Below are 21,716 nucleotides of genomic sequence, written 5' to 3'. Positions count from 1 at the left end.
CTGAGCGGTTCGAGGCGTGCCTTGGGAGGGTTTCGGTGCCCTGGAAGGCCGAGGAGAACCTCGCGGAAGAGGGCGGGCAGGTTTAGTGGTGAGAATGGGAACACGAGATAGATCTTTCTGTTTGATTAGCCCCGCATCTCTGAGCGCCACGGTGCCAGGCCCGGGATGAGGCGGTGGACCCGCCCTGTGAGCATCCCTAGGCGGGGAATTAGACCTGGTCAGATACAACCAAAAAGTAAAAAATGTGAACTGCTTAAAGGGAGCTGTGAAGGGCTGGGGCTGGGCAGACAGGGGTCCCTGTTGAGTAGAGAAGTGAAAGAAGAATGGTTCATTAAGGCAGGGTCTGGTGACGTGCAGAAGGAACTGTTTATGCGAAAGAACCATCGCCACGTTCCGGTTGCCCTACAGTCGCTGTGAAAATGAGAAACCAGACGCCGGTAATCACAAACAGGCCACCTTCTCGAGGGGGCGCTCAGTGCCTCCCCCAAGGGAGTGTGGCCATGTGTGCAATGCTGCTGCCTCAAACCAATGAGAGCAGAGACTTTTTGACTTATGTCTATGACAGTCTGCAGCATGTACAGCATAGTTGGCGTTCTAGGGTCTTAAAAAACACACACCACTTTTGTTGCCTTTTCATAGCTACTGTCACTGCAAAGCTAAAAAGCCGAAAAGAGGATGATTGTGATTTCTCTTCTTCGGGATGCTGTCTTTTGATGCAAAATTGGATGAGTACAGTTTGCAGTCAGTGTTTGCTAGAAGACCAAAAAAACTACTTCCCATAGCACTTCTTCCACTGTTAGAAGTTGTAGAAATAGCAAGGGCCTTAGAATCAGCTACCACCAAGTTCAGTTCCCACTTGTGCCTTGTACCAGTTTAGGTGACCTTGGGCAAGTTGCTTACTATCTCTGTTTATCTGTGAAGTGAGGTTAGTAACTTCAAAATGCTTGCTTATTGTGAGGATTGTAGATAATGCATATGAAGCTCAGAATGTGCTCAATAAATGGAGGTCTTGCATGATCAATTCAATATTGTATTTTTTCATTTTTATTTTCTAGCCTGGTGAAAATTTTGTGGTTTTACAGTCTTGGAACAGATAGAACTATTATGTGTTTCACAACCCCTAGTGGGTTGTGTGCTTTTGAGAGCACTATCACATTTCTGACAATTACACACTCTTGCTTTTTGCTTTGGGAAGTTGGGATTTTGGCCTCCCCCTCATCGTGTTCCACCATTGTCTATTAGCAGATGCCATTAACACGGAAATGAAATCAGAGTGTTTCTTTCAGAATTCTCAGCACATGTCAAAGGGTAGCTGTAGCTCTTCTTGACCCAGCTGTGATCCCCAGTAGGTCAGTGTCAGTGTCATTGGTGTGTTTTCCATGGTCTTCCAGCTTCATCCCCCATAATTTCTGGGGCAGGGGGCTGGGTAAACAAAAATGTAAGGCAAAGAATGGGACTGAGTTAAGAGGAAAAGGCAATAAAGTCACCAGCACACACTGATGTTCAGAAAGTTCCCCTCTTGTCCACAAACCAAAAAGTTAATAAGACCACCCTGAAGTAGACCATGAACCACGGGTTTGTGAAAAAGAGACTTTCACTTAAGTAAGTTAGCATGATTCATCCGACAAGTGCAGCATGTCCTGGACCCAAGGTGTTATATCCTCACGTTCTGTCTAGTCAGAATTACTTTCAGAAATGGCTAATCTTGAATATATGGAGGTCTCTATATGTGGCTGGGAAGCTTTGGTCACCAGGCCCGCACAAGCCTCCAGCTCTGTCCAAGGCCTGGGCTCCCTATGGCCTTGTACCTACCAAGCATACAGGGGCATGTGAGGTGGAGCATAGCATGAGCTGGGAAGCCAGGCCCAGACCACAAGCATCTAGTCGAATGCCTCCTCTTCAAGACCCTATTTCCCATCACCTGGCTTGTTCCAGCCAACTCCTGGCTTGGCTCTCCTTTGAGATTTTGACTTTGAGTCATTCTTAGACCTGACAGCCAGAGTGAAGGGTAGACTAGCACAAAGGTTACATGTGAGAGCCCTGCAGTCAGTTTATATGGCTCCAAGTCCCAGCTCTGGCCCATATTAGCTCTGTGACCTCCAGGCAAGAAATAACTTCTCTACCTCTATTTCTTCATTGGTAAAGGGAATAGTAATAGTTCCTACCTTTGAGTTGTTTGGATGAAAACTGATAATAGACTTGAAAGAGTTTAGTACAGAAACTGATTCAGCATAGGCAGGTGTTCTGAAGTTGGCTTTGACCAGTTATGCAAAAAAAGAGTATGTTAACAGAATCAGAAGCTCAAAATCGTTAGGAAAGCTAGAGAAAGAAACTGAAGGCTTCCCAGGAATGCTGCTGCAGTACTGATCTGATGGGGAAACTGATACTGCCAATATATACCAATTGCTACAGTTTGCACTGTTGCCACTTCCACACCAGGAACTCATTTTTGTGGGTTTTGTCACCACACTTACCACATGAAAGAGAGCTCACCATTCCTTCTTTGAGTCAAAAATCTGGCACAGGTGCATCCTGGGGCCACATGGCTGGCCCAAACTGCAGGGGAGGCTGGGAAAGTCAGTATCTAGCATTTTCAGCTACTGTAAGTGGAGGTACTTTTTCCCTCTCATCATGGCTCATAAAGTAGATTACCTGAAGGGGTTCACATGCCAGGAGGACAAACTTAAATGTCCAATACCAACCACCCTAGAAAGACACCATTGACATAGGAAAATAAGAGGATGTTGGGTGGTACCCTATTGGCTTGTTGCATCTCTCATTTTACACATTGAGATGAAAATCCAAACACCAAGTGACCCTCTGGTAAAGAGGAGCCTGTTGCCTCCCCTTCTCCCTTAGTGTCAGAACCCCTGTGTTATTAGGGGGAGTAATGTGCCCAGCTAATTAGACACATAGCCCAACCTCCATTACAGGTAGAGTGGATGGCTAGTGAGGCAAGCAGAAGTCACTGGGTGTGGCTTCTGGGGAAGTTCTGAAGGTGCCGTTTTGCTCTTTCCTCCATTTTCCCTGCCCAGGACACAGCAGCAGTGACTAGAGCACCAGTACCATCTTGTGATAGGATCATAATCCTAACAGTAGAAGCCACTTGCCAAGGATGGCAGAGCAGAAAGCCTCTGAGTATCTGATGACCTGTTGTACCAGTCCTGGACCACCTAACACCATCCTCCTTTTATGTGCTGGAAAAAAAGCTCTTATTTAAGCCATTGTTACTTTGGGTCTCTGTGACTAGCAGCTGAGGATAATTCCTTACAGAAACCAGCTGGCTTCAGTGGTTTCACGATGCTTCACTTCTAGCAATCCAGGATGGCATCATCCTCCGGCGCATAGGAAAATCCCAGGAAGGCACTTGAGGCCCCAGAGCTGCTGGCCACAGTGTCGGGAGTGCAGCCAATGGACTTTGACACAGCTTCTTGGGTGAACTCTGGGTCAAAGTGTTTCAAGTCAGCAGGTCCTGCCTATGAATATAAGCCAATAATGAGAAGGGAACACTCAGAGCTGCCAAAGGAGCCCACAAGCCCTGAGAGGGATGTTAGGGCCCCCCCCCGAGTCCCCCCCCCCAGACACCCTTACTTAACTGTCACTTATTCATGCATTTACATTAGTCATTGTATTCCAGTAGGTCCAATAACTACCTATCAATTCCTCCACTACCTGGCACCCTGCCTGCTCCACTTCAACACTCCAGACACTGCTGGAAGTAAACTGTACTCCCTAGCACGCAGTGAAGGCAGTGTGAGTCAAGAACCTAAAAATACATGCACAACAGATACAGAAAACATGAGAGGTACCAGAGGGGAGAGGGTGGGAGGGAAGGGCAAAATAGGTGGGGATTAAGAGTTACAACCTACTAGGTATAAAATAAATAAGTTGCAAGGATGTAATGTACAGCACATTATATATGGGAATATAGTCAATATTTTATAGTAACTGGTGTATAATCTATAAAAAATATCAAATTACTATGTTGTACACCTGAAACTAATAAGTCAACTATACCTTAATAAAAAAATACACGTTCACATTCTTTGACTTGGTAATTCCACATCTGGAATCCATCTTAAGGAAAATAATCAGAACTACTTTGGACGAAGATGTACACTTAAAGATGTTCATCAGTCCATTATAATAAAAAAATGGTAATAACCTAAAAAGTTCACCATTAGGAGCATGGCTGAATAAATTATGCTATCTAAATAGGATTGAAATACTATGCAGCCACTTTAAATCATACTTACAAAGTCTTGTACGACTTAGGGGAATAATGGCATAGTTTTTAGCAAAAAGTTTAGGGTTCTTGGGGGGAGGGTGAGATATATAAATGACGAGCTATATAAAAACATGTAGAAAAAGACTTGAAGGAAACTTGCCAGCGGTGCTTTCTCTGGGGTGAGATAATAAGCTTTTTCTCCTTGATAATTTAAACCTCTGTTTTACACACCTTTTACAATAAATACGTGTCATTTTTATTATCAGGAAGAAAGCTAAACATAGAAAACAAATCTTAGCAGGGCTTGGCTCTGTCTGGGTGTGTCACATGACATAGTGCACTTTGAAAACTAAAGGGCTCAGTAACGAGGGTTATCGGTGCTAAGTGTCAAGGAGCGGCAACCTGGCTGCCCACACAGAGCTGAACTGGCAGTCAGGACTTCCGGGTTCTAGATCCATGCTGCCTCTAATTTAGGGGTGGCCTTGGACAAATCACTGAGCCTCTGGGACCCTCGGTTCTCCCATCTGTGAAAAGAGAGCTGGCCCAGATACCCTCCAAGTTTCCACCAGCCCTGGGAACCAAGAATCTAGAATGTGATGACCTCTTACCACATTTGGGTTGAAGGGTGGAGTCAGCCTCTTGTGGTACAAGTCATCCCAGTTTATGGGGCTGAAGAATACATGGCTCTTTATCTCAAGCTGCAGGAAGAAGGTGCAGATGAGAAGTCACCCTCTCCATAGGCGCTCCCATCCCATCCTGACGTGCCTTGGAGCTCCAACTCTCCTGGCAACTGGCCATCAAGCCCTAACATCTTTACTGGGAAAGTAACTTGCCATTCTGGCTGGTTTCCTGGAACAAAGTCTCATCTGCAGTCAGACCTCTCCCCTTCGCCATTATCTAGAACCCAAACTTTCTCCCCTATAGCATTTGTTTATTCCACTGCTATTTACTGAGCACCTGCTCTGTGCCAGCAGCATACTAGGCTGTGGAGGTATGTCAGTGAATAAGACTGCAGAACCTGCTCTTGGGGGTCCCCGGGGACCTTGGGGACCCTCTTCCCCCACACTTTGCATCAGCGCATCCTGACTCTTCCAGAAATCTAATCAGAGAAATAGACCAAATCAATTCACAAAGGAAGATTTGGGAAATAAAGCCCCAAGAAAAGCTGCAGGTTCCCAGAGATCCAGAATTTAGGATTCAGCCCTAGGCATGATTCACCACATCTTTCCTAATTCAAGCCAATGTTGGCACCAATTTCCTCCTGATCCAGCAGACCCTTCCCTCTATCTGTGTTTCTTGAAGACTGATTTCTCTGGCCCTTATATCAGAACCCCCTGGGGGGTTGTTAAAAAGTCAGATCCAAACTATTTCCAGAAGACTATCCAAGAAACTAACACTGGTTGCCTCCAAATTAAAACAAAACAAAACTGAGTGGCTGGAGGGACTTCTTCTGAATATCCTTTGAATTTTGATCTATGGGAATGTATACCTTATTTTTAAAACAATACATATTTTTAAAATGCAAATGGGAAGGAGGGGGCCAATCTTCATGAAAGCCCTGATCTTTAAACTGTGCAGGGATGCGTAGGCAAGTGCCCTAAATGTTGTTACACTTCACAGTCTCTGGCATGTGGGGCAGTTTGTACAAACACATAAAAAGCCTTTAGTATGTGTCAGACACTGGCCTAAGTGGTTGAATATACTAGATCATAAGAGCTATGAACTGAGTGCTCTTATTACAGATGGGGAAACTGAGAGAAGTTAAGCAATTTGCCCAGGGTCCTGCAGCTAGTAACTAATGGAGGAGGAATCTGAACCCAGTAAGTCTGTCTCATGGTCCATGCATATCAACCACTACACTAGAAGAAAGAACAAAATTCCAGGAGTAAAACAAACTTCTGTGGTCTTTTTATAAATCCAAATGCTCTTTTGGATTTATAGTAAAGAATTCTTTAGTAAAGAATGTGTTTTTATTGTTAAGGTTTTGCTTTAATTTTAAAAATGCCATGGACTTGCTAAGAGAACAGACTGTGAATTATCCATCCCTCTATTCAGATGCCCAACCCTGGGCAACTGGCAAGGAGGAAGGGCTCAGATGCTTGTGAAAAGCAAGTCTAGTTCACTCTCTGCACAGAAGCCAGAGGAATTTCTTAAAACTTAGATTGGGTCTTGTGACTCCCCTGCTCAACGTACCCTAATTAATTACCTGATGAACGACCCCTGTCCACCTTGTTCCTACTGCAGAACTTTTGCATATGCTGTGCCCCTGTTTCTGGGATGCCTCCTCCCTGCCTTCTCTGTGGGTGGCTCCTTCACATCCTTCAAATGTCATCTTAATTGTCACCTCCTCACAGAGGACCTCCCTGACCATGCCAGTGTGACTTCCTCCCATTATTGTCTATCTCCACTCATTGTTCATGACTTTCTGAGACCTGAGACCATTTACTGGAATGCTTGCACTAGATAAATATTTCCTCAAGTAACAGAATACAAAGACATTATAAGGGACTAAAAATAACTTTACCTATGCACAGTTGGGACAAATTATGAACAATAAGATACAAAAAGGCCAAAAACCAACTGCCATTTCTGAGGCACAGGGAACAAAAGCAGAGGACTGCACATGATCCCTGCACACAGCACCACCAAAGGGGTGGGCAGACCACCCCAGCCACCCCTCCTGCCCGACCCACTGGTCCGCCCCTCCACTCACCCCATTTAAGGAACCAGTTCACACTCCCCACCTCAGGAGCGAGCAAGGGCACCTGTTACTTGTTTTTACCCCCTGGTGCTGCAATGCAAGTCCCAGTAAAGCCTTGCCTGAATTTCTCATCTGGCCTCTTATCCTGTCACACTCTGTAATAGTTGTATGTGTTTATTTGTCTGCCTCCCTGTACCTCCCCCATAGACTTAATAGGGCCAGAGACCCAGTCTACTGAATCCCCAGCACTTAGCTCAATGTCTGGCACATAGTAGGTGTTCAATAAATAAATACTGACTGAATAAAAGCATTCGACTGAAGGAAGTAAATAAGCAGCAGCAGCTGTGAATCTCCAAATGAGTGAATTAGCAGTTCCTAGTTTCAGAGAGCCCCACGAGGGGCCAGTGCTCTGTTGGCAGGTCACCTACAAAGTCTGTCTTAGAGCCCAGCCGCTGCCTCTGGTCCTTGTGGAGAAGGGCTTGCAGGAGGTCACAGGCGGCCACCGTCCGGCCCCCAGGGATCTGCAGCGGCTGGTGCAGAATGTTCTCGTACATCTGGGACAGGTCTTGGCTGTAGAAGGGCGGCTGGTGAGAGAGGGAGAGAGATGGGAGGGTCATCCCTGCTACAGCGGGCACAGTTCTCAGGGACACTTGGAGCAACACTGAGTAGCTGGAAAGATTCAGCCAGACCTGTGTCTGGTGCAATGGCAGGTTGCCTTGTCTTGTGTCACGTGGCAGACTGGAGGGAGACAGAGATCCCTGTGCTTCCAGCATGGTGGCGAGCCTGCTGAGAAGGCCAAGTCTCTCCCCACCAGTGTGAGGCGTATGGACCCCCCAGGTGCCTCCTCTCTCCCACCTCTCTTAATCCAGCTTATGCACCAGTTTTGCACTTTGCAAAGTTAACACTGTTTGTGTCATCTTTCATCCCAGTCTCACACACATCTTTTGAGACAGGTTGTCACTTTTCAGATGAGAAGAGGCTCAGAGAGATGAAGAGAGAAGAAAAGAAAGCCAGGCCCCAAACCGTATCCTGAGCCCACTGCTCTCTCCTGATGGTCTCCCCCACCTCCTTTGCTGGCTCTTCCTTCTCCCGACTCCACAGAGCCTCTTCCTTCATATCCACCCAGCTGTGCAGCAAAGACCCCCCAGAGTAAAGTCTAGGCTTGAGCAAGTCTACACAAGTCTCCACCTAAGCAGGCAGCCAAGGACTGCGTCCAGGAGCTGGTTTCACAACCTCCCAGCACTGTGACCTTTCTGGGCGTCAGTTTCCCTCTCGGTAAAATAAGAACAACTCCATTTTCTGCAGTGCCAGCCTCCAAAGGCTGTTTTGAGGCACCAAAGGAGTAACGTGTGAGACAGTATATTACGAAGTGCTGAACATTATTGAAAAAATACGTCTAATCCTTGTGTTCACTTTGGCATCATCTTTTAAATTTTTATTTATTCTTTTTAATGGAGGTACTGGGAATTGAACCGAGGACCTAGTGCATGCTAACCACTGAGCTATTTCTCTCCCCACCGGCAGCATCTTTTTTAGCTTAGAGAAGAGATGGCTCATTCAGTTCCTTGAGGAGCATGAGCGAGCCACACAAGAGAGAGATCCATCCCCATCTCTCCTTGAGTCAGAAGTCCCTTGCAGACAGCTGTGTCCCCACTCACCAGGCCATGCAGCATCTCGTAGAGAACCGCCCCCAAGCACCACCAGTCCACTGCCCGATCATAAGGCTCTTTCCGAAGCACTTCTGGAGCCAAGTACTGTTAAGGGGAAACACGCTTATACGAAAGACATTCGGCCTCTCCCCATTGGTGAACAAGGCGCTTGGAGGAAAAAAATCACCAGGGGTTGATCCTGCTGTGATATTTACTTGGCTGTGCATATATCCAATCAGCATCCATTTGCCATAGGCTTGCTTTGTGCAGGGCCCTTTGCCAATGTGCTAGGGACATAGAGGAGATCACACAACTGCCCTGTACAGTTGTGTATGTTGTACACCACACAGAAGTACCAGTCAAAGGGGTAAAGAGGGATGCAAGCCTGGCTGTGATCAATTCAGCAAGCCAGAACCCTAGTATAGGGCTGTATCTAGCATCTCACATGTGTTTAAAGGGGAAACTTTTTCTAATTAGTCTGTCCAGAGCCGGTGCCCTCATCTAATTTGCTCAAAAGCATCCAATCAGTGTCTTGAGGCTAGGAAAGCCCCGGGAATACTCACAGTGCAGTGGGAAGACTAACGATAAAGCGTAAATCAATGTGGCAGGTACTTGCACTAGAAATCTTAGTAATGGAGGGATGGAGAGGAGTCAGGAAATAGGGAGCAACACTGGAGTTCCTACTGACAGCCGAATACATGCCATGTGTCTGTGCCTCGCACAAGGAGAGAACGTGGGCCAGAGCTGTGCTTCCTGCCAAACTCAAGGGCTTGGTGACCCCTTAACCTGGTGTTTCTGCCAGTGAGAAAAGGGGTCTCAGCAACAGACAAAGCCACTGTGAGAGACTGTGTGGGTGTGGAGAGAGGCAGGGAGTTACACAGACCTGAGCCCTACTGGGGGTGTGGTCACAAGCAGGTCATTGAACCTCCCAGATCCTTGGTTTCCTCATCCACATAATGAGGTCGCAGAATCGCCCCCCTACAGGGTGTGTTCAGGACAGGGGCTAATATATGTGTTGGCCTGTGAACAATGGGAGCAACTGTGGTTACTCTCATCTGTGCTCCCCAGCAGTGGCTGAGTCATGGAAGAGATGATGAGTTAGGGCCACATGTCTCCTGCTCCTCGCCCCTGGCAGTATCCAAGGAAGGGATGGCTAGGCTGGCAGGCTTTGCGAGGCCAGCTGTGTCCAGCGGGCACCCTCCAATACACAAACACAGACAGTGGCTGCTGCCTACAGAGGTCATCTGTCCATTGGCTCCTCTAAAACCAAACTGAGGAGGCTCAGCTGAATCTGAAACCCAGATTCTCAAGCATATGGAGAAAAATAGCAGCTAACATCCTGTCTCATGCCAGGTTGGAAGGACCTGCCTGCCCTATAGCCTCAGCGCCCCCACCCCCTACCCAGACACCTGTCCAAGGGGCTAGGAACCCCTTTGGGTCCAAGGGTTAAGGGCCAGGTTTCAACATTGGGAGGAGTTTAAGGAAAAGTTTTAAACCCCAAAGCTACAGGGAGGCCTGCAGGACAGAGACACATGTGAATTACTGCTGAGACCCACAAATTTTAACCCTCCAGGCTCTTGGTGTCGGGAAGAAAGAGGTAGATAGATCAGTGTTTTTATGCTTGCAAACCTTGAACTTAACTGTCAGGCCAGGCCCTCCTGTGGCACATGGACTTCACCCTGTAGGACAGTGCTGTCCAATACAGTAGGCACTAGTCATGTGTGGCTACTGAACATTTGAAACGTGACTGATCTGAGCTGACATGGACTGTAAGTGTAAAATGCACACTGGACTTCAAAGATTTAGTTAGTAATAAAAAGGGTAAAATATTTCAACAATTTTACATTTATTATATGTTGACATGATAATATTTTGTCTATACTGGGCTAAATAAAACAGATTATAAAAACTGATTTCATCTTTCTTTTTACTTTTTAAATGTGGTTGCTGGAGATTTTTTAATTGCATAAATGGTTTGCATTTCTCTTTCTGTTTCTGCTAGACAGCACTGCTGCAGAGCTTCACCAGCTGGGTCCCAGCAGCCCCTCGAGCTGGTGCCCCCATGACATAGATGAGGAAACCAAGGCTAAGCACCCAGCCAGCTCAGGGGATGTGCTTGGGTGGGAGGAGTGAGCCCCTCCAGTGCAACCTGGTGGCTCTAATCAGCAGCTGTGGTCTCACCCGTCCTAGGAGCTTTCGCTTACCTCAGGGGTGCCACAAAACGTGGACGTGGTCTCCTCGGGCTCTACACCTTCCTTGCAGAGGCCAAAATCTGTCAGCACCACGTGTCCCTGTAGAGGAGGGAGGGCAGGGGTGGGAAGGTTGCCTGAGCCAAAAGTATGGCTGGGTCTATCCCCAAAGCCCAGATGCCACATCCGGGGCAGTGGCTGTGGGGTCTGATGCCCCAGGCACAGGCACAGGCTGGAGGCTCCACTCAGAGACTCAGTGCTTCTAGCCTGGATGCCTAGAGCAGCACAGGGGGCCAGGCGGGGAGAGGAGGATGTTCCACTGTCTGCCCCCAGCTCGTCACAGGCTCAGATCCACACCCTAAACAGCAGCAGTTCCAGAATGTCCTCACTGGAGGGGCCTGGTGGAAGCAGCCCCCTTAACGGAGGGCTGAGAACCAGAAAGCAGCCATTCCTTGTGACAGTGGGGCGAGAGGGTGGCTGGTGGTGGTCGTGGAGTGGGTGGACACCACGGGCTCTGCCCAGGTCCCCTCTTACCAGCCATCGTGCCCATCCTTCCATGCTGGGCCACTGCCCTCATCCAAGGTCATGCTCCTCTCAAGGGGCAGTCCCCATCCAATGACTGGTCAATGCAGGGGCACAAATGCCCAGCCTCCATGCCTCAGTTTGGAACAGTTCTAAACAGCCATCCTAGCTCAGGTCCACTCCACCCCTGTGAGATCAGCCACGGCCTCACTTGCAACCACAGTGCAGGTGAGCTTCTGCTTCTGTCCAATCCTGCCTCCTCACCCCCTTAAAGTTGGGTCTCTTCACCCCAATAACATTCTGCACCCAGTGCTCCATCTCAGCATCTGTTTCCAGGGAATCCAGTCTAAGACATGGAAGGACTACAAAATCCTCAAGCGTCCACCTGGCTCCACCCCTGCCCCCCTCCACAGACCTTGCACACACACACATGAACATGGGTGGGCAGGTACACACGGTCACATGTACACATGGTGCACATTTACATGCATGCACACAGGCATGGGCATGCATGTGCACACATACTTGGATGCGTCCCTACGCATATGGTGCATGTACAATGCATGAACACACACTCGTAGGCACACAGCACACATGCGCAGCTATGTGCACACACACACACACCAACCTGGCAGTCCAAGAGAATGTTCTCTGGTTTCAGGTCCCTGCAGAAAATGAGAGAAAAGGGTGTTGTGATGTCTCAGCCACCAAGTGAGGAGAGCTGGGGACCTGGGGTCCTGCAGAAGGACTGTTCATGGAGGCTCACGGAGATGTACAGGGAGAGCCCAAGGAAGACGGGCATTCAATCCTGCAAAGGAGGAGGCTCCCACCCACTGGTGGGCCCTCCTCCTCAGACAAAGGACCAAGTTCCCTGGAATATTATCAGGATTTAGGGGTCCATACACCCCCTGGCTATTGAGGCAGAAGGGCCAGGCCTGGCTCTGAGCCACTGGCAGGCCTCACCTGTAAATGATGTTGAGAGAATGCAGGTAGCCAATGGCGCTGGCCACCTCGGCGGCGTAGAACCGAGCCCGGGGCTCCAGGAACCGGTGCTCCCGCTGCAGGTGGAAGAAGAGCTGGAGGGGGAGGAGGCGTGTGAGAGGGTTCTAGGGGAGCTCCTCGAGTGCGGGGTGGGGGCGGCTGGCCAAATCACCCCCTCTCTAAGATGCAATGTACACATACAAGGAAGGGCAGCCAGCCCCCACCCCCACAGAGCTGGCAGTGTTAGCAGGACAGCTGAATACGCAGGGATGGAGCACCTACTGTGTCCCAGGCTCCAGACAGACCCTTTCATGTCTCTTACCTCCTTTAATCCTCCTGACTACCCTCCAGGTATTAAATATGAGGCCAGTTTCATAGAAAAGGAAACTGTGAGAGTCAGAGCAGTCAGGTGACTTGCCCAAGGTCATGGAGCTGTAACTGGCAGAGCTGTGATTTGAATCCAGATGGGTCAAAGATGTGCTCTTCCTCCAACCCAAGTAATAAAATGATTATGATGGTTGAATTGAGCCCAGGTTAGTTCTGCCCTTGGGCCAATTGCTTTGGTCTATTTTGCTGGCAAAGAAAGCCTTTCACTTCCACCAAGGAATTTAAGCATATAGGACAAAAACTCCCCTCTTAGCATCAGGGCAAACAGCATGAGGTCCCACTGATTAAATCTGGGTCACTGAGAAGTGCCCCACTACATTTTGTCATCTTGCCCAAAGAGACAAAGGAGGGAGTCCAGCTTATCCTGGCTGAGCTTCTGGGTCAACAGGTGGCCTCAGATCTTTTCTGCAGGGACTGATCACTCCCACGCAGTGGCCCTGGAAATACTGACCACGGAGCTCCTTTAACATTGACCTTTCCCAGGTCCACTGAAGGGATTCTGGGCTGCTTTGTGTGAGGAAGTCAGGAAATGATAATGGCTGGGAGTTAGACAGACCTGCCTTCAAAGGTACAGGCTGGGGGGCCTTGAGCAAGTGACTTTCTTGCTCTAAGCCTCGGTTTCTTCAGCTGCAAATGAGTCTGTTACAGGGATGAGAGGAGATGGTTCTAGAACCTGGTACACAGTGGGCATGTGGGACAGGTGGCTCCCAGTGAGGGCCAGTCAGAGACTCTGTGGGCCCACCCACCTCTCCCCCGTTGACATAGTCGAGCACAAAGTAGAGCTTCTCGGGCGTCTGGAAGGAGTAGCGCAGGCCCACGAGGAAGGGGTGCCGCACGTTCTTCAGGAGCACGCTGCGCTCCGCCATGATGTGGCTTTGCTGTGGAGTCACACAGACGGGGGGCCGTGTCACAGCCCACCGCAGCCCCTCTCACCCTGGCACAGCCCACAGGGCCTCACCAGTGGGACTTGCCTGGCCTGGGACCTTCTCATGCCCCTGCTCAAACACTCACTGTGGCTCCTCATTGCCCTCAGAGCCAAGCTGAGGCGCCTTGCCTAGTATTCAGGACTCTGCATGGTCCACCTCCTCCCCTGCCAGTCCACATGGGTGCAGCTCTGGCCCTGGATCCAAATCCCTGGCCCCCCACCCCAGGGTGATAAGAAAATTATACATGATTACTTCACAAACGAGTCCCAAGGATAAATCTCTGAGAGAAAAAAAGCTATGCATTATTCACATTCAGGCCTTTGCTGCTGTTTCCCTGCCTGGATACCTGCCTTTCAGACCTTCAAATTCCTATCTTCAAGGCTACCTCTTTCAGAAAGACCTGCCCCATGATGCCTTGTTAACATTAATTCCTTCTCCTGAGTCTTAGGGCCTGCTATGACCTCCTTATGGAGCTGGCATTAAAGAGACCCAAGTCAGCAGAAGCATCTAGAACTCCAGGAGGGCTGTGGCTTGTAGGGGCTTTGGAGAGTCTAAAGTGTGACCCCTACATTGCACAGATGAAGAAGCAGGAACCTCGACAGGGTGGAGGACTTGTCCACCACGGAGCCCTGACTCTTTAGGGGAGCACAGAGGGTGAGAACTGGAAGGCAGTTAGCCTGCCTTCCTGGAGAAGGGTCAGCATTCTGGGATCCATCCAGCCCTCCGCCTCTGGCTGGACCACCTCTGCACCCAGAGTTGGGACCCATTTTCGGAAGGGAGGCCATCTGACTGGGGGTTGAGAAGCAGGAGAGGAGATGGCTGTCCCTGAGCTCTGGTACCTCTTTCTTCTTTAAGATGGATTTTTTCTGCAGCACCTTCACTGCATAGAACGTCCCGTCAGACTTGCGCTTGGCCAGTAGGACCTGAGCAGAAGGACAAACACAGAGCCCACAGGTGACCACTCCCCTGAGCTTTGATTTCTCCACAGCAGTTCAGGCCTCCAGCCCTGGCCCTGCAACCATGATTCTGCAGGTTGTAAGCTCCCTCTCTGCAAGTCAAGAGACAGCAGAGGGTGGAGGAGACCAAAGAAGGAGAGACCCAGGCCTCCCACACTCACTGATCACTTACCTTCCCGTAGTTTCCTTTGCCAATGATTTTGAGGAAATCGAAGTCGGTGGGCCGGGCACTGGGGGAAGAGGGAGGAACGAGGGTCAGCATTTGCAAGCCTGGGGAAACTGATATCTGAGTTTCTTCTTAATTTTGAAGCTGGAAATCACAGCTCCTTTTTAATTTTGAAGCTGGAAAAGGCAGGAAGCTTTCTAAGAGCTAAGCCCCCTTGCCCCTGGAGAATGCCATGTTCTCCCAGCCAAGACGGGGCTTATAAAACTGGATCCTGTGTCTGGAGCTCTCATAATCAAGTAAGCAACAGGCAAGGAAGGGAGAAAACCAGGCACAACTGTATAGAAGGCAAGGAATCTGGCCTCCAAAGACTGAGAAGGGCCTGGAGGGTGGGGGGCTGCTAATAATGCAGATTCTGGGGGGATATCCCAGCCATGGGGCTCAGCATGGGCAGAGGCTGGGGAATTTGTGGGAGATAAAGAATGGGAGCCGGTCCTGGGTCCAGGTGGCAGAGGTTCTTGACGTTAGATCAGAGAACTTGGATTATATTCCCCAGGCAAGGGGTGTCAGGTGTGAGGGGAGCCAAGGAGGAAAGTTATTTGAGAGACCAGAACTCACTTTGGGTTGGCAGAAGGCCCCAGGTTGATATTCCCATTGGCCCTTGGGGGCTAAAGACATTTAAAGAAAGAAGTGATTAAGATCAACAGTTCCTTACTCCTCGGCCCCTACCCTTTCCCCTGGTCCAAGCCCTGCTCCTTCTCCAACATCTCTACTAGCCTGCCTGCCTGCCTTTCTTCCACCCATCCACCAACCCACCCACTGATCCACCATTTCACCTGCTTCTCACAGCAGCCCTGGGAGGCTGCTGGCTGTGGTACCAATTGTGAGGGTGAGGAAACTGAGGCCCAGAGAAGAGCTGACCAAGGACTGACAGGCAGCCCCAGCAGCATCGGAACCCAGGTGTCCTCAGGGCCAACCCCATGGTTTTCCCACCCCATTTACTTCATGATTCCTCTGCCCAAATCTCTTCTCTCTTTGCCCTACAAATGGCCCAGTTCTATGAGCTCCCAGTGACCCCTGTTGGCTCCCCAGTCCTGGGCTTCCCGCCCAACTGACTGGGGCTTCCATGGATTTCCTCAGCCTTGGGAGGTGAGCCTCCTAGTGGTGGGCGGGGGAACCAAGACCCACTCACCTGCGGACTGGGGGTCCCAGCTGGGCTAGAGTCCATCCTGTAACGGTGATCAGGTGGGTTCTGGGGGCACAAGGAAGAGTGGGATGGGAGAGCTATTGTTGAGAATTACTGTCACTTGTCTAGGGTTTTAAACACCGCTGTCCTCTCCACCCCTCCCCAACCCCAGGCACCTTCCATAGTCCAAGCATCTCCCACCCGAGGCCAGCAAGGTATATTCCCTGGACCCAGCCTCTCCAAACATCTCAAGAGGGACAGAAGAAGGATGATCAGAGGTGGCCCCTTCCAGGCTGAGTCTTTTCAAGGGTTGGGAATGGCCAAGGCAGCTTGGAATGTCTGGGATGGCTAGGGCTGGAAGGACCCTTGCAGAGCATGAAGTCTGAACCTGTCCCCCCATTTCTCAAGTGGGAAACCTGAGGCCTAGAATGGGGCTTGCCTAGGGTCCCACAGCTTGTGAGGGGCAGGCCCCCAAATGGGCATGTTGCAACCCTGGATTCCTGCTGACAGCCCAAGGCTGGGCTCTGTGTTGGCTCTTACCTCTCTGCCACAAGGACTTCCGTCTAAAATGCCCTGGAAGGGCAGCTGCCCTGGGGACCTTGGGCCAGAGCCATGGACAGACCCACTGGTCTATGTCTATTTGAGATGAAACAGTGGAGAGTGTGACCAGGAGCATATACCTTCCCTGCCCTCAGCCTGCAGGGTGGAGGAGGCTGGTGTATCTGAGCCCTGGCTCAGGATGCCCAGGGACCCACAACCCCACTCCTGCTTGGAAGGTCAAGGCCAAAAATCAAGATCTCATCTGAGAACTGAACTGTTCTCGGGGCTGCTGGGTACTGTGCATCCTAAGACCACAGCCTTCACCTGCTCACAGCAGCACAGACCACTCACCCTTACAAGGGAGGTCCTGGAGCGACCACCCCACAGCCTTCCTGGGAGCTGAGAAAGTGACCGCGGGGCAAGTGAGGGGATCGCCCTGCCCAGGCTGCTCCGTGGGCCCAGCCCTGCTGAGCCCTGAGAGAGTGAGCCGCAGAATTTCCCAAACAGGCACTGCAGCCTGGCTTCAGCCAGCACCCCATGGTCCGCGCTCCCGCAGAGAACCCACACCCTCTCCTGGCCTGGCTCTGACCTCCCTGGCCCCTCGTACCTGCACAGCCTGAGGAGAGGCCGCCGGGAGAAGCAGCAGTTGGAGCCGGAGGATGGGCAGCGGACAAGAGAGTCTCTCTCTGTTCTCCCAACAAGGGCCGAAGTGTCTGTGCCTGGCGCCGGCCCGGCCCCAGCACCCAGCCTGCGACTCCCGGCAGCAGCGAGGGGACTGCTGTGTCACGCGGGAGCCAGCAGGGCTTAAGATGGGACCGAAGACCTCTGTTCCCTCGGGGACATCGCCTCCCCCTGGGCGTGTGGGTGGAAGGGGGTGAGCACAGCTGCAGGAGAGCCCTGGAGACACGGGGGGCTCGTTAGAATGCGTGCGCGTGAGGGGGCAGGGGTGTGTGTGCAGGTGGTTCACGCAGAGATGCGCTTCAGTGTGTCTGTCTGTCTGCTGTATCAGTGTCTCTCTGGATGTCAAGGTATTTGTGCCTCAGTGTGACTACGTTTGTATAATTTTGTAGGTGTTTCTGTGCATCTATGACTGTGTGTTCTCACTCTGCATGTGTGTGTGTAGAGATGTGCTTCAGTGAGTCTCTGTGTAGTGTGTGGACACGTCAGTGTGTTACCTCTATATGTTAATGTGTTGTGTGTATGAGTGTGAGGTCTATGAATATGTGTGTGACAGTAGTCATTGTGTGTGTGTGTTCATATTGGTGTATGTCAGTATATCTGTGTGTGTGTGTGTGTGTGTGTGTGTGTGTGTGTGTGTAGGGCTCCGGCCTGTGAGAAGATACATTCCCCAGGGCCTACCGAGGCCTGGTACAGACCATCTAGGGCTGAAGATGAGGTTCCAGAGACCTCAATCATGGCAGCTGAGAGGAGTTTGCCTCCCAAGAAACTGCAGGTGTTTCAGAGGCCAGGTGTCTGGCTCAGTCCCCCTGGCTTTGGTCTTTGCTGAACACTTGGCCCTTTGGGCCTTTCCCTGCTGGCCCTCCAGGGCTGTACCACTGTCTCCGGGGCAGGGCTGGTTGGCTATGGAAGAGCCAGGAAGCAGCATCCCAGCCAGCACCCTGGCTCATAACCTTGCTGCCTGGTGGGATAATGAAGTACTCACAGGTTCCCTTCCTCTCTCCTGGAGGTAATGAGGAGTATTCTAGGGAATGAAGGAGTTGACAGGGCCTGACACAGCCTCTGCCCTTCTGGAACTTTCTGTGTGGCTACCACATACCACACCCAGACTTCTGTAATTCACCACAGCGGGGGGACCTGTGCGGTTAGGGTCGGAGTGGGTTGGTCAGAGAGGGACCTGAGCCCAGTGGCCTCAGATGTTCTCTGTCGACTTGAAAGTGAGGGTGTCATACAAGGAAAACCCAAGTGAACAGTATCAGAGCCTTCCAACCTTTCAAGGAAATAGAATTGTTGAACCAATACACAGATGAGTATGATATCATGTTGACAAAACAAATGCCCAGAACAAGGGCATCTCTTTTCAATGACAAGACCCTGATGTGACCTTCATTTGGCAGCACTACTTAGAACCGGAAAACAATGGTGATAATAAAAATAATCTCCAGGTCCCACTGTAGGGCACTTCAGAATACCCGCAGACTCTAACAGCTCCTCTCTGGACCTTACATCCCTCTTGAGATACTGTCCCATTTCTCTGTTCCCCTTTTCAGGTAAACTCCCTGAGAGAGTTGTCCGGACTCAGTCCCCACTCCTTCTCCTTTTCTCTCTTGAAGCCATTCCAAAGAGGCTATCATTCCAACATGCCAGTGGCACTACCACCTACTGAAAAGTCCAAGCCAGCAACTTGGAATTTATGCCAGAAACTTTGCACCCTCACCCCACTCCCACTTGACCGTGAAATCTCCATTAGACTCAACCTTCAAAATATATCCAGAAACCACTGCTCCAACCACCCCGCCCGAGCCACCATCATCATGTGCATGGATTATTGCAATAGCTTCCCTACTGTGGCCCTATTCCCTTTACCCTCTATACTCTTCCTTCACCAAAAACCAGAATGATTCTTTTAAAATGTAAGTCAGATCATGTGACTTTGTTGCCAAAAAACTCCAGTCGCTTCCCATCACACTTAGGATTAAAATCCAGTCTTTACCACGGTCTAAAAGATTCCACATGCCCTGGCTCCTGACTCCATCTCTACCTTGGTCTCTGGGCTCTGGGTCTTACTACACTGCAGCCCCTGTGGCTTTCTTGCTGCGCCTTGAACACACAGAGTGCACTCTGGCTTCCCGCCTCTTTTACTTCCTTTCCCTCTGCTTAGAAGACTCTTCCCCTGGACGTCTGCTGCAGGGCTGGCTTCTGCTATCATCACAGAGGTCTCTGCTCAGATGTCACCTCTCAGAGAGGTCTTTTCTGATTACGTATGACTGATGGTCCCAGTTTGTCCTGGACGTAAGGGTTTCCTGGGATATGAGATTTTCAGTGCTTAAACCAGTACAGTCCTGGGCAAACCAGGATGGTTGGCCACTCCCACCTGTTCCCCATCCACATTTTCTGCTTTATGTTTTACTTTTGTAACACTTATCACTCTCTGGTACTTTATCATGGAACTCTTTTCATTGTTCATTTTCTGCCTCCAACTGGAACATCAACTCTGCAAGGGCAAAGACTTTTCTGGTTCAGTGTTCAATCTCCAGCACCTAGATTAAAGCTTGGAATATGGTTGGTGTTCAGTACCTATTTGATTTCTGAATCAAAGAATGAATTGATTCATATAAGATAAATTATATTACATATATAAAATGGAAAATTAACTAAAAAACCATTTACAAGCCTACATAAATTGAAATGGGAACATATATGTGATACAATGTCAAGCAAAAAAAGCAGGTTTCAAAATGATAGGTGACCAAGAATACCATCTTTGTAAAGAAAATAAAGATGTGAATACACATAGCCACCAAAAAAAGCCTGGAGGGCTACAATCCAAGGTGATAGTGGGTTAGGTTATTTTTTATCTTTGTACCATTGCATAAAAATTCTCAAAGTGTTGCTGTTCACTTAATACTTCGGTACTAAGTCCTGGTGGGAACTTGGACGTGTTCATTGCCAACTACCACATTCTCCCATCGCCTTGACTGTGACTCCCACACCTAAGCAACTCTTCAGCTCCTAAGGCATCTTTCTTTCTTGCACCACTGCTCTCTGATTTTTTGGCCAGAGACTGAACATCAGTACTTTCTCCCAACAAGAATTCAGACCACTCCCAGGGGGTGGTCCTAGCTCCTCCGTCAGCCCTCCCCCAATCCTCCCCCAAACTTGCCCCAGCCTAGATTTGGATCCCTCTTCCCCCATCACTACATGGATCTGCTGAATGCGGTGGGAATGGGGATCACACAGTGCCCTCTTCCTGGAACAACCCCCTGCCCAATCTGATCTGCTCAGCTAACCCTTGGCACCTGTCCTCACTTGTCTTCCCCAGAAGCCTCCCCAGACCACCCCCAACCCCATGAACCCTAGCTCCCTTCCTTGTGCCCACTTCTGTTATCACACCTGTCTTCACCCTACTGTAATTCATTCACACACGCCTGCCTGCCCAGTGCCCACCAATGACAGTGCGTACCAAGTGCCAACTGATCTTATTTTGTTCCCACAGTGCCATGGGTGAGGAACGCTTCATTCCTGTTTTAAGGAGGATGAGACTGAGGCACAGAGAGGTGAAGTGACTTGATCGCGGCATCCAGGTAGTAAATGATATGACTGGGATTTGAACCAGGCAGTCTGACTCCAGAGCCCATGGCCTAGAATTTCAGCAGGAAGTTAGGAATTTAGAAAAAGAAGGAAGGAAGTTAGTGGGAAGGAAGTGAGGATTAAATGGGTTAGTTAGGAAGGAAGAAAACTAGGCAGCTGAGAAGGTGGAAAGTTAGTTGAGAGGGAAGGAGGGAAAACAGGAAGAAGGGAGGGAGGGGAGAGTTAAGAATCAAAAAGAAAGGGAGGAATTAGGAAGGAGGGTGTTGGGGAGGGAAGGAAGTCAATAGGGTAGTTAGGAAGGAAATTAGCTGGGTAACTAATTCCTAAATTTGGCAGATCACCAGGCTGGAAGGCAGGTGTCCTGCTCACGGCTCAGCCTCTCACCTGAAAGCTCTGGGTCGCAGCTCAGGTCCTGGGGAGCAGCCCCGTGCACAGCTCTGCCTTCTTGTTTCTCTGCATGGTCCCTCTGCCCTGAAGCCCAATCCTGACTTGCCGGACAACCTTCCAAGTCAGGAGCGACCTGTCACCCACTCGCTCAGGCGCCCGAACCAGCTACAGTTCAACCTTCCAGTGCTGCTGGCTGGGAACTGGCTGCAGGACCTTCCAGTTACTAATTAACCGCTGGACCTGAATCACAATGCTGTCTGCACCCACTGGCTCCTCCACAGGGCCCTGCCCTGGGGACCCTTTTTTAAAAGCGACAGCACAACTTAAGTTGTGTGACCTTGGGCAAGTGACTCCAGCTCCCTGAGCCTCATGTGAATCGGTGATGATGGTGTGTGTTCTGCCTTACAGGGAGGGTCCCTGAAGTCCCTTGCAACACTGTCACATTTCATTCTCTGAAATCTTCTCCCCTGACCCAGCCCCCTTCTCCAAGTCCAGCTCAAATGCTGACTCTCCCACAGACCCTTTCCTGACTCCATCAGCAGACTCACTTTCCCTATCTCCTAGAGCAGGGAGAACCGACCATGAAAAGGGCTTGTCTTGCAAAACTCTCCCAGATGGGGACCACCAGCCTC

At 50.0% G+C, this 21,716-nt stretch overlaps 1 protein-coding gene across 3 annotated transcripts; it reads right to left on the bottom strand.

Annotated features, from left to right (window-relative positions):
* Positions 1–1,016: 1,016 nt before the first annotated feature.
* SGK2 (serum/glucocorticoid regulated kinase 2) lies at positions 1,017–21,308 on the bottom strand. 3 transcript variants are annotated; one of them, XM_014566708.2, is made up of 15 exons: positions 21,082–21,216; positions 17,036–17,325; positions 15,895–15,954; positions 15,321–15,370; positions 14,712–14,769; positions 14,423–14,506; positions 13,404–13,535; positions 12,253–12,365; positions 11,918–11,954; positions 10,783–10,869; positions 8,588–8,683; positions 7,358–7,513; positions 4,837–4,926; positions 3,272–3,476; positions 1,017–1,422 (listed from the first exon to the last, which is right to left on the bottom strand). In XM_014566708.2, exons 3-14 carry the CDS (start codon positions 15,928–15,930, stop codon positions 3,312–3,314), a joined length of 1,104 nt encoding a protein of 367 aa, XP_014422194.1. In that variant the 5' UTR covers positions 15,931–15,954; positions 17,036–17,325; positions 21,082–21,216; the 3' UTR covers positions 1,017–1,422; positions 3,272–3,311. The 3 variants fall into 3 exon arrangements, with proteins under 3 accessions (XP_014422194.1, XP_006193550.1, XP_014422193.1); XM_006193488.3 differs by having other exon boundaries at positions 17,036–17,280; XM_014566707.2 differs by lacking the exon at positions 17,036–17,325 and having other exon boundaries at positions 21,082–21,308.
* Positions 21,309–21,716: the final 408 nt, after the last annotated feature.

The sequence above is a fragment of the Camelus ferus genome, chromosome 19 (genome assembly GCF_009834535.1).
Source record: "Camelus ferus isolate YT-003-E chromosome 19, BCGSAC_Cfer_1.0, whole genome shotgun sequence".
Classification (NCBI taxonomy): Eukaryota; Metazoa; Chordata; class Mammalia; order Artiodactyla; family Camelidae; genus Camelus; species Camelus ferus.
The sequence above is the reverse complement of the archived record's forward strand: the minus strand, read 5'-3'. Positions and strand labels throughout refer to the sequence as shown.